The sequence below is a fragment of the Panthera uncia genome, assembly GCF_023721935.1.
Source record: "Panthera uncia isolate 11264 chromosome A3 unlocalized genomic scaffold, Puncia_PCG_1.0 HiC_scaffold_12, whole genome shotgun sequence".
NCBI lineage: Eukaryota > Metazoa > Chordata > Mammalia > Carnivora > Felidae > Panthera > Panthera uncia.
In genome coordinates, this window is record NW_026057579.1 from 11071557 (window position 1) to 11089448 (window position 17892).

A 17892-nucleotide genomic window follows, 5' to 3' on the forward strand; every position below is an offset into this window, starting at 1 on the left:
GCACTTCAGTGGTCAAAGTTCTGGGAGACAGCCATGAGCAAGACCAGTCCTGTCCTCATGGGCGTCTCATGACGATGGGTGTTTCTCACTGCTGGGCAGCTCACAGCCCGCCCTCAGTATGGGTTTGCTCCCTGAAACTCAGTACGGCTCGGATGAAAATCTACCTACACCTCCTTCCATCGTCACCAAATACTCAGCGCTCTAGTTCAGAGCCCTCATGTCCACGGGGAGAGGGTCATTTCCCTTTAACGTGAACTTACAAGGGAAGCAGTCTCTGAGCAGTTTTGCCAAAAAGGATAAATCTTTCAGCAAAAACCTACTTGGACAAACAAAAAGAAGTGTGGGAATTACTGCATTTCCATGCCTAGACCCAGGCCTTCCATGGCCAAGACCTGTGACTGACCCCAATTCTCACGTACAGCCCTTCTGGCATTTACTAGCAGAGCCCTTGACAGCTGCTGGCACTGCAGACACAGAACTACATCAGGCTAGGCCACGTGGATCACGGGCACGTGGTCACAGTTAAGAATTACTCCCGTGGTCACATCTGATCCGAACTTCAGAGGAACCCAAGACCACTTACCGTGGATATATTTTAGTTTCAGAGGCACCTGGCCAGTTGTAAGACCCACGGTTCCATAAAATGTCCTTTTCTGGAGTATGGGGACAGGATGCCAGAGGCTCACAAGCTGATGCACCATTTTTTTTTTTTTTTTGGGAGATGGAATCTACAAGTCCTGGGATCAGAACTCCCAGGTCAGCCAACTAGCTGCAGGACTGTGGATAATTCACTTAAGTTTCCTGAGCCTCAGTTTCTTCTGTAAAATGGGACAAGTACTAAGCAGCTACCCAGCCCACAGGTTTTGTACTCATAAGATGGCAGAGGGGACCATGCTTTATAAAGGGTGAGGCTATCCAGAATGGGAGTCGGTATGGGCAGAGGGCAAAGCATGGTATCAGGAGTTATCTAGATGATAAATGGAAGCCTGGAACTTTAGTGAAGATTCCTGACCAAGATCACACAGTGAGCCAATGAGCGAACGGGACAGGAATCCAGCCTTAATCAAATGTAAAGTGGCAAAGCTCGGCTGATTGCCGTTTGCTTAGAAGACGGAGAAATGATTCATCAATAATACATCAGACGCAGAAAGAAGAGTTACAGAAATTAAATTTCCATCCAACAGTAAATCCTGAGAAGTCACTGGAGAAATCTTTCATAATGAACAAGGACGTTATTGGCAATATATGCACTCTCTCCTTTCTTAAACTCACAAGCCAAGGAGAGTACCTCTTTTTACTCTGTTCCTACCACCATCACCTGGATTTGGGGCCTTGCTGTCACCACCCGGGACGTCTGCAATGTGAGTTACAGCTGTCCTGGCCTCTGGTCTCCCCTCGTTTTAGTCCCTCCTGCACCCCACCCTGTTAATCCTCCCAAAGCACCTATGTGACCATGTCATTCACCTGCTCAAAAATGAGGCTCCCATTCCCTACAAAGGATGGTATCTACACTCTAAATTTGACAAGCGAGGCCCTGAATATCCGGGCCAAAGCTATCTTTTTTGTCCTTACCTCCTGCTACTAGAACTCTCTATTCTGGGGACACTGGGCCTTGACCTTTCCATCTCAGGGTCTTTGGTCAGATTACCCTCTTCCCTCCAATAGAGAGGGCCCACCTGTCCTGCAAGGCCACTCTACCTCACAGCAGAGTCTCACTTGTGGACCCTGCAGCAGGGCTGATAACCAGTATCGCCAGTCACCCTCCCCTTCTCTTTCGAGCCCCCCTCTAATTAGACTTAGCCTCCACCCTGTACCAAAATGGCTGTGGTCAAGATGATTGGGATCGTGCTAAACACCCAAGGATTAGTTTCCCCGTCTCTTCTGACTCGACCTAACGGCACACCTGCCCCTTCTCCATTTGTCTTCTGGGTCATGGCTCTTGGTTTCCTCCCGTGTGGCTGTGGCTCCTCCTCTGTTTCCTTTGCCAGTCCCCCTTGCCCTGCCCGGTCTCCCAAAGTTGGAGGGTCTCTGGGCTCAGTCCTGGCGCCTCTTCTCCATCACGCCCACTCCCTGGGGGATCTCCTCCAGTCCCAAGGCTTAAAAAGAGACTTTTAAAAACAGAATAAACTGAGGGTTGATTGGAGGGGGGGCGGTGGGAGGGCAGGGAGAGTGGGTGATGGGCATTGAGGAGGGCACCTGTTGGGATGAGCACTGGGTGTTGTATGGAAACCAATTTGACAATAAGTTTCATATTAAAACAAAGTGAAAACAAAACAAAACAAAAAACCACCTTGGTTTTTTAAGCCAACAACTTTCAAATGTACAGACCCATTTCCGGTCTCTCCTGAACTGCAGATTACATGCTCACTGTTCACTCTCTCCACTTGGACGAACAGTGAAGATTTCAAAGAAAAACTGCCGCCAACCAAACTGCCTTTACCCTGTGGCTACAAATTTGTGTTGTCATCTAAACACATGAGAGTCACTCACGGCTTCTCTTCCTCTCTTCTCACAAGCACTGTCTTCAAATCCTACCGATTCTCCCTCACAAAGAATCCGAGCCCGACCCCCTCTCCTGCCTCCAGAGCCACTGCCCCAGGCCAGGCCACCCCTGGGCTCCGGCCTGCATTGTTGGGAAAGCCTCCAGACTGTCTTTGCTTCCACTCGTCCTCTCCACATCCCCCAGTCTACGCCTCAACTCAGCACCAGGGACGTCTTGTCAAAGGGAAGGTCACCCAGCTTCCCTCCTTTGCTTAAGACCCTCTGAAGCCTCTTCCCCGCCCAACGAAGCCCCGCAACGATGCGGAGATTGCAGCTTCCGCCTCACGACAGCCTCTGTGCTCGCCTCAGCCTCCTGCTCACCGGGCCCATCCACCAAGGCCTCCTGGCTGTCCTTGAACATGCACAGCATGTTTCCACCGCAGGGCTGTGCCCTGCCTGTACCCAGAGCGTTCTGCCTTCTCCCCCCTCCCATGCCCCCCCCCCGCCCCCCCCCCCGGGTCAATTCTTCTGGATCTTATTATAAATGTCACCTTATCAAAGTGACAGATCATCCTGCGTGAAACCCAGCCTGTCCCTTCTTCCCCTTTGCCCCCTGTCTGGCTTTGCTCTTCTCAACAGTCCTCAGCCTCACCCTGGGTGCGGTCTCTTTATCGCTTACTTGTTTCCTGCCTGTCCCTCCCGCCGAAAATGTAAGCTCCCCGAGGACTGGGGGTGGGGGTGGGGCTTTGTTTGATTCACTGCTGTGCCCCAAGGGCCTAGAAACAGCGCAGATGCATGGCAGGCACTGAGTGAGTCTCTGTTGAAGGAAGAAGGTCAAGTCTCACCATTTCGATCTCAGGAGCGTGTTACTGGGGAGATGGATGTGGAGCTCGTGAGGCACAGGTGGTGTGGAGCAGACTGCCTCGCGGGGGAAACCCGCGGCTCCCCTTGTTCTCTGCATGGCCCTCAAGGACTTCATGTCCCCCGTGTGCAGATGGTGATAAGACGGCAGAGGGAACCTCTCACTCCCCATGTGCACCTCACACAAGGCCCGTGCGGCTAAGCTGGGAAGGGTACCCAACGGTAGGCTCTGAATAGGGTTCAGCCTCCTGACCTGGCGGGATGTCCCATCCATCAAGTGGGATGAATGGACAGTTGTAGAAGTGCTCAATCGGGGCTCCGCTGCTGAACAGCCAAACAGACAATGAAACTGTTTGGGTGCCGACCATCCCATCTCACGACCACACAGTACAGAAGCACGGCTGGCAGGACTCCCAGCTCACCGTACTGCACGGCCAAGGTTCTCTGACATAACGCAGCAAGGAGACACGAGAGTCAAGGTGAAGGTGGAAAGGATCCTGACTCCTCCCCAGAGTGCGTGTTCTCTGCGGTATAGACTGAGGGGTCTGTTTAGGGCTGGAGGTCCGGAATGCTCCCCGGAGGCTGTCCTGGCAGGGGCTCAGGCCCTGCATTTCTGGGATGAGGGACAGAGGACGAGGGCACAAGACACAGACGTGGAAAGCAGGAGGCAGCCTGGGGGAGGATCTGGGCAGCTGTGGGGGATGGAGGCTTGAGACTCGGAGGTGGGTTTCCGAGCTGACACGGAGGGTGGGTGTGGGAAGAGGCGTGGGCGTGGGTCGCCAAGGCAGCCAGCTGGGGCCTCCGCGGGAAGACACCAAGTTGGGCACACGGCTTGGGAGCAGGCCGCAGGGACAGCACGGGTGCTGCTGGGACTCGGGAACCGAACACAGACTGAAATGCATTCTTTAACCACAACTCCTCCATTCCGGTTCTGATATATATTCATGTTGCAATGGCTGTGAAGCGATCCCCTAGCGGGTCCCCTGGGCCCTCTTCACCAGGCCGGTCCAACGCCACACCAACACTGCGCGACCCGGCCAGGGCACGCGGCACTAAGAGCCTGTTCCGCCCGTCAGGCCGTGCCGCCATGAACACTTAGAGCACGCAGATGAGAAGAACCAGAGCGAGTCTAGCATGGGACCCAAATCAGGCCCTCACCCTGATGGCAGTCTCTCCGGCCTCCCCCCACCCCCAGCCCCATCTTTGCGGTGTTAGACCTGGGCCGGGCCCACGGCCTGCCCGGGCCCCGTGCACCAGCGGCCCGTTTCCCCCGCAATCACTGTGACGGCTCGGGAACCCTGGCTCAGATACCTGGACACATCGGGCAGCAACTTCCTTCCACGTTGATGGGCTCCACGCAGGGCAGCGGGGGGCAGCTGACGGTGGAGCAGAGGGTCTGGCCCTGCAGGCAGTAGCAGTGTGTGCAGCTGTCGATGTCCCAGCGCTCCTCGTCGGCGTAGGCCTTCCCGCTGAAGTGGCACACCGCCTTCTTCGGAATAGCGTCCTCTAGCGAAAAGAACAGCACAGGGTGGAGTCGCCGGATGTGACAAAGCACCGCATCTTAAGACACCGGACACGTAAAAGGGCAACAGCCCTGTACGGTCACCACGTCCTTCCCATGGTGACTTTCCAGCAGGTGGCGAAGCTTCCGCCTCCCCAGTTCCCTGCTGCCATTTTCCTTGGCACAGGAGAAGCTTCAGAGCACTTGTCTTGTGGCCTGAACCTGACCAAGGGCCACGGAGGCCAACACAGGGCAGTAACTGCTACGGCCAGGTAGGAATGACACCCGCTGGGTAAGTGTCCCTGGATCGTCACTGAAGAAAATACAGATTTAAGCACATTGGGTGGCTACTGAACGTACTACATGAAGAAAAAAAACCAAATTCAGACACAAATAGGTAGGGATGCATTCAGAGGTTTCATGTGGGAAGAGATAAAGTCCAGCTGAATACATTTATAGAGCCATTCACGAAACTCCTAATTTCACTTCATCCTGCTGTAAGTGACGCAGGGGAGGGGTCAGGAAGGATGGCGGTGCGTCCCGGGGAACCCACGGCTCTCCTGGGCAGGCATCCGTGCTGACAGAACCACTTCCCTCATTCTTCGGTGATGCTGGGGGTGGGGGGGGGGGGGGGGGGGGCTTCCCTGTCATCAACAAAGGCATTCCTGCTTTCAAACCCACCTCATTTCATTTCAATCCATTTTTTTCCAGCAAACTATGGTTTTTGATAATCATGTATTTTTAGGAGTTATTTTACGTGTAAGAATTTACAGCTGTTCTTCTCTTTCCTCCAGTCTCCCCTGCCATCCTCATTTCCTTCCTCCCCCGACTTTTTCCTAGAAAGTCCCTTTCTCTTGGGACTCATCGCCTCCTCCTGGTTCACCTGAACTCATTTACAAGTGGGCACATTTCAAAGCCAGTCTGTCCCCCGAGAGCTCAAGAACGGTGGCTCAGAGTGAGGTCCCAGTGACCAGCAGAGACAGGGCAGGTCAATGGGGACGGGGGGGGGGGGGGGGGGGGGCAGCACTTCCTTGTCACTGGACAGGCCAATAACTGGGTGACTCCTACTAAGCTGGGGAGATTTTATGCTCAGATTCTAAAGGTGCCTCCACTTACCACTGGTCACTGATAACTGAAAAACTATAAAGGAATCTGGTAGGAAAGCAGTGATGTCAGGGGCTCGGGGTCCTTCCTGAAAGACATCTGGGAAGCTCCAACAGAGGCCCCGACACAGAGGATGGAACCCAGAATGCCCGAGGGAGCGATGAGAAATGTGTAGGCAACAGCAGCCATATTCCTTGAGCAACTCCCAAGGCAGCTTCTAGCTGCTCTCTGTGTAGACCCAGCACAAGGCTTCCTGTCGGGCTTCTCCGGAGGAGGCTCACATAATCGGTGTCCACATTCTCTTCTTGCCCGGACTAGGACGTGTTGTATGTCCATAGCTAGATCTCAGGCCATGGCAGAGGTTTATAAGAAAGCACAGGAAGGAGTCTGTGTCAGGTGCCAGAATGCACAATCTCCGTTTCTCAACATGTGTTCACAGCTTCTCTATTTCTGCCTAAGGCTCAACAAGGGACACGGAGGAATCACGGAAGCTTAGTTGTAAACAGAAATGTTTTCTCACTGTCTAATAAAATGTATTTCATTGTATTTGTGAACGTTCCATAGAAAGTTTTCTGGTGTGCTGACTGTTAAGCTTAAAACCTTGTCTGGAGGCTTTCAAACCAAACCCACGACAGAAGTTTTTGCTAGTCTGGAATCCTTAGGGGAGGCGACTTTATTAAGACATCTCAAATGCACATGTCAAATGGCTGAGTGGAATCATTTAATGAATCTGATTCGAGTTATATTCTGACCTCCAGCCAACTTTTCATTGAGGACATTAGATTTGCCATCAAATCTAGAGTCTATTATGCAGAGAACTCTTTATGAAAGGAAGCATCTCTTCATGAAGCAATACTGCTGATTCTATTTTACACAGACCTTGTAACAGCTCATCGGATGGACTAGTAGCACTGCATAAAATGTGAATAATGCATTATTGTGCTAGGAGCTTCGGAAAGAGAAGGTCAAGCTCCTTGCCCACCTCATCTAGCACATTCTCTGTGCTTTACCTCCTAAAGGCATCTTTGCCAGTTCCTCTCAGAGAAAAGGAGGGAATGAACTCAGGAAGGACTCTGTAAAAAAGAGATTCGAGTCAAAGCCAAGCACAGGTTTGTTATTTTCTCAAGATCTAAGCAAAGGCACTTTTTAAGATATTTAATTAATTAATGCTACAAAGCTAAAACGGTCTGTTAAAAAATTACATTGAGGACGCCTGGGTGGCTTAGTTGGTTAAGCAGCTGACTTTGGCTCAGGTCATGATCTCGTGGTTCCTGAGTTCGATCCCTGCATTGGGCTCTGTGCTGACAGCTCGGAGGGCACTTTCTGTCCCCCTTTCTTTCTGCCCTCCCTGGCTCATGCTATCTCTCTCTCTCTCTCTCTCTCTCTCTCTCTCAAAAAATAAACATTTAAAAAATAATAAAAATTACATTGACGTTAAAAAACATTACATAGTAAACATTATAAAGACATTCACTCACTGATTCTACACACTTTTCTCATGTGTGGGAAAGAAGGCATGACCACAATGACCCTGACCCGGAGGACGGTAGAGAAGTTTGTATCTTTTGATACAAACAGCTTGGAGCTGTGAGCCTGCTTCGGATTCTGTGTCTCCCTCTCTCTCTGCCCCTCCCCCGCTCATGCTCTGTCTCTCTCTCTCTCTCAAAAATAAATAAACGTTAAAATAATTTTTTTAAAAGTAAGCTATCTTGGTAGGTCTAAAAAACTGGGGGTGCCATGTTCATGGCAGCATTATTTACAATAGCTAAGACATGGAAACAACCCATTCATCGATGGATGAATGGACAAAGAAGTTGTGTTTTATACACACACACACACACACACACACACACACACACACACACACACACTGGAATATTATGCAGCCATAAAAAGTGAAAAAAAATCCTGCCACTTGTGACAACATGGATGGACCCTGAAGGTCTTATGCTAAGTGAAATAGACAAACACTACATGAACTCACTGAACTGTGGAATCTAAACAAACAAATGAAACACCAAATTCACAGAAAAAGAGATCAGACTTGTGGTTACCAGAGGTGGGGGGTGGGGGCAGGGGGAAGTGGAGAAAGTGGTCAAAAGATACAAACTTCCTGTTACAAGATGACTATGTGCCAGGGTTGTGACGGACGACACGATGACTACAGCTAACTAGACTGCTGTGTGGGAGACGGCAAAGTTGTTAAGAAGTAAATTCTAAGAGTTCTCATCATGAGGAGAAAAAAATTTTTTTAACTGCATCCATGAGATGTTAACTAAATCTGTAGTGGTAATCATTTCGCAATATACGTAACTCAAGCCATCATGCTGTATGCCTTAAACTTACACAGTGATCTACGTCAATTATTTCTCAATAAAACTGGGAAAAAACCTGGGGGGGGGGAGTGGTGGGTAGGACGGAGAGATAGATGCCAGTTGACTGGTAGCTGGTAGCCCCGCCTCAAAGAAGGAGTCTCTCCTTGGGGGTGGCAGGGAGTTAAAAGGGGCCTAGTGCCTCAAAAAAGACCCTGAAAGGGACTTGGCCGCAGGACTGAGGGACCTCAAAGTCTGCGCAGAAGTCCAAACGCTCAGTGAGGCCACAAGATCTAAGAACCGAGCGACCAGCACTCTCAGAGCTGACCTTCTTAATGACTAAAGGTCAGAAGAGGCAGATGGCAGAGATAAGAGAAACACCAGATGGTTTTGAAAGAAGGATCCAGAAGCCAAATACTGAAGGACCCAAGAGCACCTGCCGAGCATCCATGGTGCTGAAGGGCTTCACGCCATCTGGGCTCGCGGAAACCCCGAGAGGTAGGGCAGTCTAGTCCACCCTTGGGGAAACGCAGATTCAGAGGGCGGAAGGAACCTGATGTAACCAAACCAGTAAGTGGTGGAGCCCACATACACCCTGACTCCTTCTGACTACAAGGCTCGAGTTCTTTACAACGAGGTCTACTTAATGGCTGGATCCTTTCCTTCTATTCCAGGAACACACAGAACCTTCTTCATGTGGTCTCCAATGTGCCTGGTCCTCTCTGGAAAGAAGACAATGCCTTCAGGGAAAGGCCATGCTGGTTCCAACGTGCTGCCTCGGGGTAAGCCACGGTTAGCTGTGCGTGCATCTTGCCAGGAGTGGCAAGCTTGAGGACAGGCACTTCAAGCCACGATTAGAGACCCATTTCAGAGACAGGAACGGGGAGACACTTGCCCTCCACCGCTTTCAAGGAGTGGTTTTCTACGGTATCTCCACATCTGACCAGTTTGAACCACAAAATCGATACATTTCGTAAGTCTGTTTCTTCAAACACATTTTAAAACGAAGTCACCTTTAAGACTCTACTGAATTTTCGGGTGAAATAAATGAAGGATTCTTGGTTTAGGAGAGCCCTGATTAATCGTTTCCAGGGTGGCTGCTACGTGGCCCAGATTAATCAGCTAGAGTTTGGTTAATGAGGCTTTATACAAATATTTCTGCTTTTGACTACATGTCACCTGAAAGGCAAAGATCTAAACAGAGGCCTGAGAGCATGGAGTCATTTGTGCTGGCTGACGGATTCTGGAGCCTCCTGTTTCTTGCAGGCCCTTTCTCTTCCGGGTTACTGGTTGTAACACCTCCTTCCACGGCACATTTGGGTGAACCTGAGAACGGTCAGAGAGTTTTAGAAACGAGTCGGTTTACAGGAAGACGTGGTGGCCGTTCTATGTAATTTGAGGTTCTAACTCATAACGTCGCCATAGTCTTTTAGGGGAAAGAGCACAGTCTAGTTGGAAGTACATACAAAAGCATTTTAAGCACTTTGGCTGAAGAAGGATGTAGAAATGGAGACACGGGAACGTTCAACTAAAAGTGCTCTACACAGTTTGTATTTGGCTATTGAGTGGGCCATGCCATTTGACTGCTCTATTTATCACTCCCACTGGTTTGTTTACATGGACAATGACATGATTTTTATTCTTTGATATCCAATAATAGTAATCCATTTGCTGAATGCCCACTATGTATGGGCCACTGTGCTGATTTATATGAGCCAGTTCCGTTTTGATCTCCACAGCCCAAGAGGACAGGATATTACCCCCATTTCTCAGAGAAGTGAGGCAAGGGGAAGTTACATGACTTGCCCAAGACACATGGCAAGGAGGTGGCAAGGCCAGGACGGGAACATTGTAGGTGCGGCTGCATAGTCCCCACACCTTCTGCCCACCATGTACCCAGAAGGATAACCTCAGGGAGGGCTACCTCCTTGTGTCAGACACATGAACGTGGTTATCACTTACTACCTAGCAAATGGGCACTTTTCCTACCCCTTACGTTTGTTGGGGCTTAAGGTTTTTGTCTTCAAAGGTAATTTACCTTTTAACTGACTGCCTCACGTATCTGGCACAGCCCTACGGAGGAACAGAGATAACGAAGTGGTTACTGAGGACCCATGGCCTTTCTCAGGCGCATCTCTATTTAACATCTCTCTCGGAAGAAGAGGATTAGAGGAGAACGTTCCAAGAAAAACATGAGATATGACACTAATATAATCAGGTTATTTTTAGGACAAACACATCAGGAGTTATATATCCAAACAAATGTGCTCCTCTTCTAAGCAGTCACTGCAGAGGGCTATAAACGTATCCCAGCAATACTGCCCTTGCCTCACACAGCTCTGGAATTTTCCTTTGGCAGAGACGTCCACAGCCAAGTTTTGACCCATGCAATGAAGACAGTTACTATTTTATGGCCACTCCTTGGTTTAGAGCAGCTCTGGTATTTTGTTTCCTCGGCTCTGGCCTCTCTCATCCGCGAGACCAGGCTTGGAAGGACTTTGGGCCTCCTTCAGAAACAAAGTCTCTACTGTAGGAAGGAGACCTGGTGCTGGAGTCCTCACCAACGCCGCGTCAGGCACCCGGAGAACTCGTGCACGGCGGCTCCTTCTGTGGGGTCGTGTGACTCAGCGCACAGACACGGGTCTTGTCTCTTTTGGACTCAAGTATAAGCAACATTATATTGCATCACGGACGACTACGATAAAAGTATGCCATGTCTTTCCGTGGGGGCAGTTTGGAGAACTCTGCATTTTTGTTTTTCTTTCCAGTTTCCCTGATACTGGTTCCTACAAAAGGGGAGGAAGAAGCAGCAAAGGCCTTGAAATGTTAACTCCTTTCAAGCTGACTTCTCCCACTGTTTAAACTTCGCCATCTCACTTCTTTTAAAGATAAGAAGTCTTAACAGGCTGTTAAAGTTGGGACTTGCTCTTGCTCTCGAGCTATCCTCCCATTACACCATAAAGCTAATTAAGAGGTGGGGAAACCCCAGAATGCACAGCTGTGTTGTCTGCTTCCCCTATAAAGGTCCATTCAGTGTTTCAGAAGCCCCCGATATGGGAGCTCAGGCCTTGCTCTGACTCTGACCCTGACCATGATGAGGGATATACATTGGCCTCTGAAAAGGAAGCATCTCCTGGTTGTTTCCCCCACTTGCCTCTGTGGACGGACCTGAAAAGTAAGATGCCCTTGAAACTACACTCTACTCGACTCTTCAACTGCTGCCAGGAGACAACTTTCCTGTGTAGACACTCGAGGTTCTAAATGCGGGTGTGGCAGTCCTAAAGGCAGAGTGTCAGTGTGGGAGTCACTTCCTGGGAGGAAAGCAGGTGGCTTTACCAAAGGCATCAGCTCTCTCCAATCTCCAGGGTACTGTTTAGAGTCCTGAAAAGTAATTTGCTCTGGGATCCCAGGCCAAGAAACTAAATGCAGTTCTGACTCTCGGATTAAGTCCTACTGCAAAGTAATCCCCGGCAGTAGTGGAGAGGGGTGCTTTGTCCTTTTGCCACACTGCGGTGCACAGCACGGTGCTGCACGCTGGCACGCTGGCACGCTGGAGACGCAGCAGTGCACGAGGCAGATGAGGTCTCCACCCTTGATGAGAGGCTCCTGGATCTGGCGGATCTCATCAGCTTCCCAGGTTCCCAGGTCCAGACCCACAGGCCAACTGCAGGCCATGCTAACAATGTTATACTGCTATCTGGTATCCTAAGTTTGCCGCCCAGGGACTTACAGAGAGCGTTAGTGTGATCATTTCGGCAGGTGTGAGAAGCCACGGGGCACCCTACGGCGAACAGGGGATTCAGACAAGGGAGTGGAAGAGGCAGTCAAGAACCACCAGGGACGCAGCTGACCTGAGGAAGTGCCCGGGAAGTACTTTCAAACATTTTAGCTTATATATTTAACGTGGCACTGCAGCAACCTTTCTCTAACTGCCGCAGAGGAATAGAACGCTACTATTATATTTTATCTTCTTTTAGCTGGTAAAATACCCAAATCCCCGGCTTGTGATATCCCCTTCATTTCCGTATCCCAAAGGTGGGCACATGCTGGGCATGAACTCTCCCTTTGGAGAAGAGATCGATTGTGTGTGTCTCCTGTTTGAGAAACCAGCTTTACTTTTGTTTACGTAAAGAGGAAACAAACCACAACGCTGAAGGAATCTGAGCAAATAATTCACAGGTCACTAAGCGACGCACGGAGGCTGGTGGGCACAGATGAGGGCGGAGTTTGAACGTGCTGGCCCACTGGGCCTTACTTGACTGGAAAAAGAATGGAAGAGCAGAATGCAACTGACGTCTTGCTAAAATGCAGATGGTCTAGATAATTTCAGAGAGGCAGAGATCTAATACATTGTAATCCTATCAGCACATGATTAAATGTTTTTGGCTAAAAAACACAAAAAATATTTATTGATTTAACTCAAAACCTGAGTACCTTATAACATTTGGCTTCTAGTAAATAAAACATCTGCTCTTAACTCATTTTTGTAAAAAAAAAAAAACAAAGACCAAAAAAACAAAACAAAAACCAAAACCCGAGACAAATGTTGGCATGTAGGCGAACACCTACTTCTCTGTATGTCTTAAAATACTTTGAAAGCAGACCTGACAACCATTTTAAGACCCTTCTTGGAAGTCCATTTGTGTTTTATTTTATTCTGTTTCTTGGGGTGGGAGTCTAGGTGCATTTATAAAAGCCAAAGCGGTCTTTCAGGTTTCTTCAACATACTAGAGAAAATAGGAAATAAAGTTACTGGAAAAATTATAAACTTTCCTGAGTTCCACGAACAGAAACCTCCCCAAACTGGTAAACATGAGGACTTGTGGCTGATTCCCACAGCATGCAGAGGACAGAATTTTTCAGTAATGGGACTTAATCCATGCATTAAGTGTCTGCTATGGGTCGATTAAGCACTTCATGGATGGAAGTTCAAGGAAATACTCCATTTTCAACTTGAACTGAGGTCCCATCTCTTACAAGGCCTACAATCCTTCATGGAGATTATACACAGAAACCATTTTGAAAACACATAATGTAGTCTAAAAGGCAGAAACAATGAAAGATGAAGATAAGGAAAACATAATACTTGCTTTATGACCTAAGGGAAGCTTTCCATGTAAAAGAGTACAGAATTCTGTTACGCAAACCTTGAGGAGGAAGCCACTGGACTTCCCAGAGCGGGTCCTGCCGTCACAGCCCAATGTCCAAACACCCCGCCAGCAGCCTCCAGAGGGTCTGCTGAGTGACTTCAGGTCTGAATACATTTCCTTATCAGAAATAACCTTCCATATCGGGGGAAGGGGGACGGGTCTTTCCCCCAACCACTCGAGAGTCCAAAATCAGGGTTGGTCTCCTGGACAGAAACAAGAGGCGAAGACACCAGTGCCAGGCTCCCTTCTGTGCAACAGACCTCTTGAAAATAAGACTGTGCTGGTGCCCAGATAAGGACAATGCCACTCGGAGGTTGGAACCACTGGAATTTCTGTTTACACAGCTAAGGCCTAGGACACTGAGGTGCAAAGAGAAAGCTGCATATGGCATGAGCAGGATGAGGTGCTTCCCAGGGTGCAGGGTAGACCAACTGAAACCAGTCACTCTTTATTTCTGCTGCGGCAACTTGAGACCCATTCCAAAGTCAGTACAGCACGTGACAACCAGAACGTCTGCAGCCGTTCACCCTCTAAACAGCACGCAGAAAAGCATCTGGCTCCCCTTCCCTTCTGTTTAATCACATCGGCACCTTCTGGGACCACCTGGGTTGCTGTGTTGGGACCTCAGGAGCCCAGAGCTCTGAAGGATGTGCGGGAAGCAGACGGGGCTCTTCCTGACGGTGGTGTGCCCTGATGACAAATGCCATGGGCTCTGTTTCTGGACTCGCGGTGGATCGTGCACCGCAAGTTCACGGACTCCTCAAATGGGCCTGGCCTCTCAAAGTAAACAAAAACCAAAAGAGCTGCATTTTCTCTCCCCTGGTGCCATCCGGAAGCATGAAAGGGACTGGGAAGCTCTGAGGTGTGTGGGTGGCACACTGCCCCAAGCAGCTGTGCTACGGGGCCTTAGAAAGCATGCTGTCTCCACACCGACCACAATATGGTGATGAGGCAGTGGTGGGCGATTAAGGTAAGAGTGCAGGACGAGGTACACCACCTCTTGCAGAAAGGCAGGTGCCATCTTTCAAGGGAGCGATCAGAATCGATTTGGCATGTGGCCCAGATCAGCTGCACTCTGTTAGAAGAGCTGTAACTGTACTGACCCAAGTGAGCACTCACGCTGTGTCGACTTAAGTACCCTCACCGGGGTGTGTGTGTGTGTGTGTGTGTGTGTGTGTGTGTGTGTGTGTGACTTAACTGTATGTCTTAGAGATGAGGAATTAAGTATTTGCTATGTTTGATTCCTGGGCGGAGTTAAATACACAACGATCAACAGATGTTCCAAAGAGATACTGTTGATATTTGTAATCTCTAAGGAGAGATAGCTAAACAAGTTAACATTATCATAAACAGAAAACTAAACAAAAATGAATGCTGTATAATAGACTGACTTGATAGAAACTATAGATACCGCCGCTATTAAGGAGAAATATTATTCATCATCTTCTAATTGAAGATCACAATAGAGAGGAAATAGAATGACAACCATCGCAACCAGTGGAGTGTGCCAAGCCGCCTTGATTCCACATAAAAGCTCTACCTCAAATATTTATATATAATAAATATAAAAAATAGCCAATCTCTAATCAGTCTGCAGGAAAATCATTTTCACAGACTCTGAAAGATATGGGATACTTAGCGACACTTAAAAGATACTAGACTTAAAGATATATAATCGGGGTATCTTAACTTTGTTCACATCACACGTACACATTTTATAACTTGTATGTACACTTTCATAACCTACAAATACACAATTTCATACCTCTCATATATAAACACACACACAAATACACGCAAGCGACTAACCTTTGACAAAAACTTCTCAAGTGAAAAAGATGCACGGACTCACAGATTTCCAGCCAGCAAACAGGACTTTAAATATCTGATCTCAAATATTTTCTAAAGTAACACATGGTTACAAAGAAATAAATACATAGCTGCCAAACCCTAAGTTTCGAAACGATATTGTATGCACTAAGTAATAACAGGACTGGGCCAACACAGGGGCTGCCTACCCGAGAATGGTCCCGTTCAGACTGGCTCGATCGAGGGGCACACCTGTGCATCTGAATGTCCAAAGTCAAGAGCAGGCGTGATGCTGCAACAATATAGGCTTGGAGACCCCACAAGCTGAATTCAGAAAAATCTTCATGACGAAGGTAGCGCTCTTTATAGTATTTGCCCGGGAATGACTAAACCCCTGCACGTGGTTGAGGGTCCACGGGAATGCTGACGGTGCCCCGCACAGAAGCCGTCTGGCCCTCGGCAGAAGCATCACCGACACGAACATCAGAGCAGAGCGAGGGGGATGCGGTCAGGGCATCACCCTCAGGGCAGGCATCCCCACAGGCACTGACTGTGTGAGGGCTGGATTGTTAACTGTCCTGGAGGAGGGATGGACTAAAGACCTCACCGGAATTCTTTTTGCTCTATGAAGGGTCCGGAATGGCATGGGGGATACGGTCAGTGATCAGGCCACGTGTGCGTGGTGAAGTGTGTCACAGTGAGGGCATCTGCTGTTTATGAGAAACCACGTATCAAACCTGCCATCACACATTACGATTCCCACCGCACCTTGTACCTTCACCTGATTTATGCGCTCAGCTCATCTTTTGATTCTTGCTCCCCATCCTGCAAGCCATCGTAACAGTCAAAAAGCCTCTGAAAATAAAATCTAAATTCGTGTGTATTTGCGTAGGAAACTGGAATATAAAAAAATGAGGGAATCAGAAAATGTTTCACTAAAATGACTGGGTAATTACTACTTAGTTTCTTTCTAGTACGAGGATGAATTCCCAAATGATGGGTATTATCGGTAATGAGACAAAGCTGTTCACTTCTCAAAATTAATCATCAATCCTATTAATTATGTCTGTATTACACATTCTATTAAATTAGCACACATAATATGAGGCCTTCACACATCAAAAGAGAAGCATTATCATTGCACATTAGTGACTTGATAATTTAGCTGAAAAGAACACAAATATTCGTAATTATACTACTTTCCGTAGGATCACCACTTTTCAATTCTCTTACGGTAAGAGAAAAGGATACTTTGCAAGGTGAAGGAAGCATGCTTTTGGTTAGGGGTTTTATCAGTACAAAAAAAGGTCAGATTAAAAGCAGGTTTGAGGTTTTTGGAAATCTGTATTTGAGAGATCTAATTAGTTCACTCAGGGACCCATGGCCATGGTGAGGTCAGCACTGCAGGCTGGGTGGGGTGAGGTACACGTGGCCCCGGGAACAGATGATCTACGTTAAGAAGAGCTGGTTTCAAACCGAGAAAGCCCAAAGCAGGAGACCGTGCAAGCACTGGTCCTCTGCGCCTCCTGGACAAATAATCTGGTGCTTTAGGACATGCAAAATGATGGCCTGTCTTTTTCTTTGCTAGTGATCTCTGGATGGTGATGCCAGCTTTGCCACTGAGGCACAGCCGGTAACTGCCTGCAGGGTGCTAGTGCTGCCGGGCTTGGAGCCCTTACAAGGGACCAGGCTGAAGAGAAGCTGATAAGAGAACAAGCCTGAAGAGGCCAAGGGAGCTAACTGGAGAGGCAGATAGGGAATCTCCATATCACAGGGACTGAACTTGACTTTGTATGCTTGGACATAAGGGGGAGAAAGGATGAAGACTAATCCAATAAGGCTACTTGCAAAATATGTATGATGTATACAGAAGGGGCTCAGTGACTATTTTAATAATAGAACAACATGTATGAAGCATTAAGATGAATGAATAAAAGTATACAGTATTACTCATCAAATCTTCAGCCTCCCCAATATGTTCTCCTGAAGATAAGCCTTAGATTTATATATAATACAATTACACCTGCCACTGAAACACAATTTCACTTTATTATTATGAGCTTGTACGAACAAAAATGTAGTGAAAGTGCTTGCAAACTAACTTAAAATCAAAGTAAAAAATGTGGACCAGAGTGGCATTTAACTGTCCACACTAAAGAAGAATGTACAGTTTAAATCATGCAAGAATTGGAAGAGGAAATATGAAGGCCAAAGAAACAACCAAACAAATCAAAAACAAAAGCAAACCCCAAAGCCCTGCAAATAACAAAAAAACAAAAAGCAAAAAACAAAACCGAGAAAGACATAGACTACTCTTGCTTCTAGGTTTCTTTCCATGAGTTTAAATTTGTCACATTGGCTTTGAAAAAGAAGTGATTTACTATTTATTACATGCAAACAAATGTACTAGTTCAGTAATTTACTAATTACAAATTTACCGGTTAAGCAGCAAAACACAAGAACTTTTTCTATCTAAACAAAATAATCTGAGAAGTTTCAACACACAAGAGACTCACTGTCAGATCTTTCCTCTGAAGGTAACATGGAATTCTCAGCCTCCTGGGCCCTGGTTTCTTTTCTAAGTATGATCCAAGTGCCCCTGGTGGATTCATAAAACCCCTGTACTGGAGTTTTGATATTTAAATATGGTAGTGGCAGTTGTAGTGGTTGTACA

General features: G+C 47.9%; 1 protein-coding gene across 2 annotated transcripts in view; it reads right to left on the minus strand.

The window, feature by feature from the left end:
- The window catches only part of CRIM1 (cysteine rich transmembrane BMP regulator 1), a 187788-nt gene that overhangs the window by 9042 nt on the left and 160854 nt on the right, over positions 1-17892 (minus strand). For both annotated transcript variants that reach the window (XM_049651883.1, XM_049651882.1), the window contains one exon: positions 4654-4848. In XM_049651883.1, coding sequence (XP_049507840.1) covers positions 4654-4848 — 195 coding nt within the window. The remainder of the gene's footprint in view (positions 1-4653; positions 4849-17892) is intronic.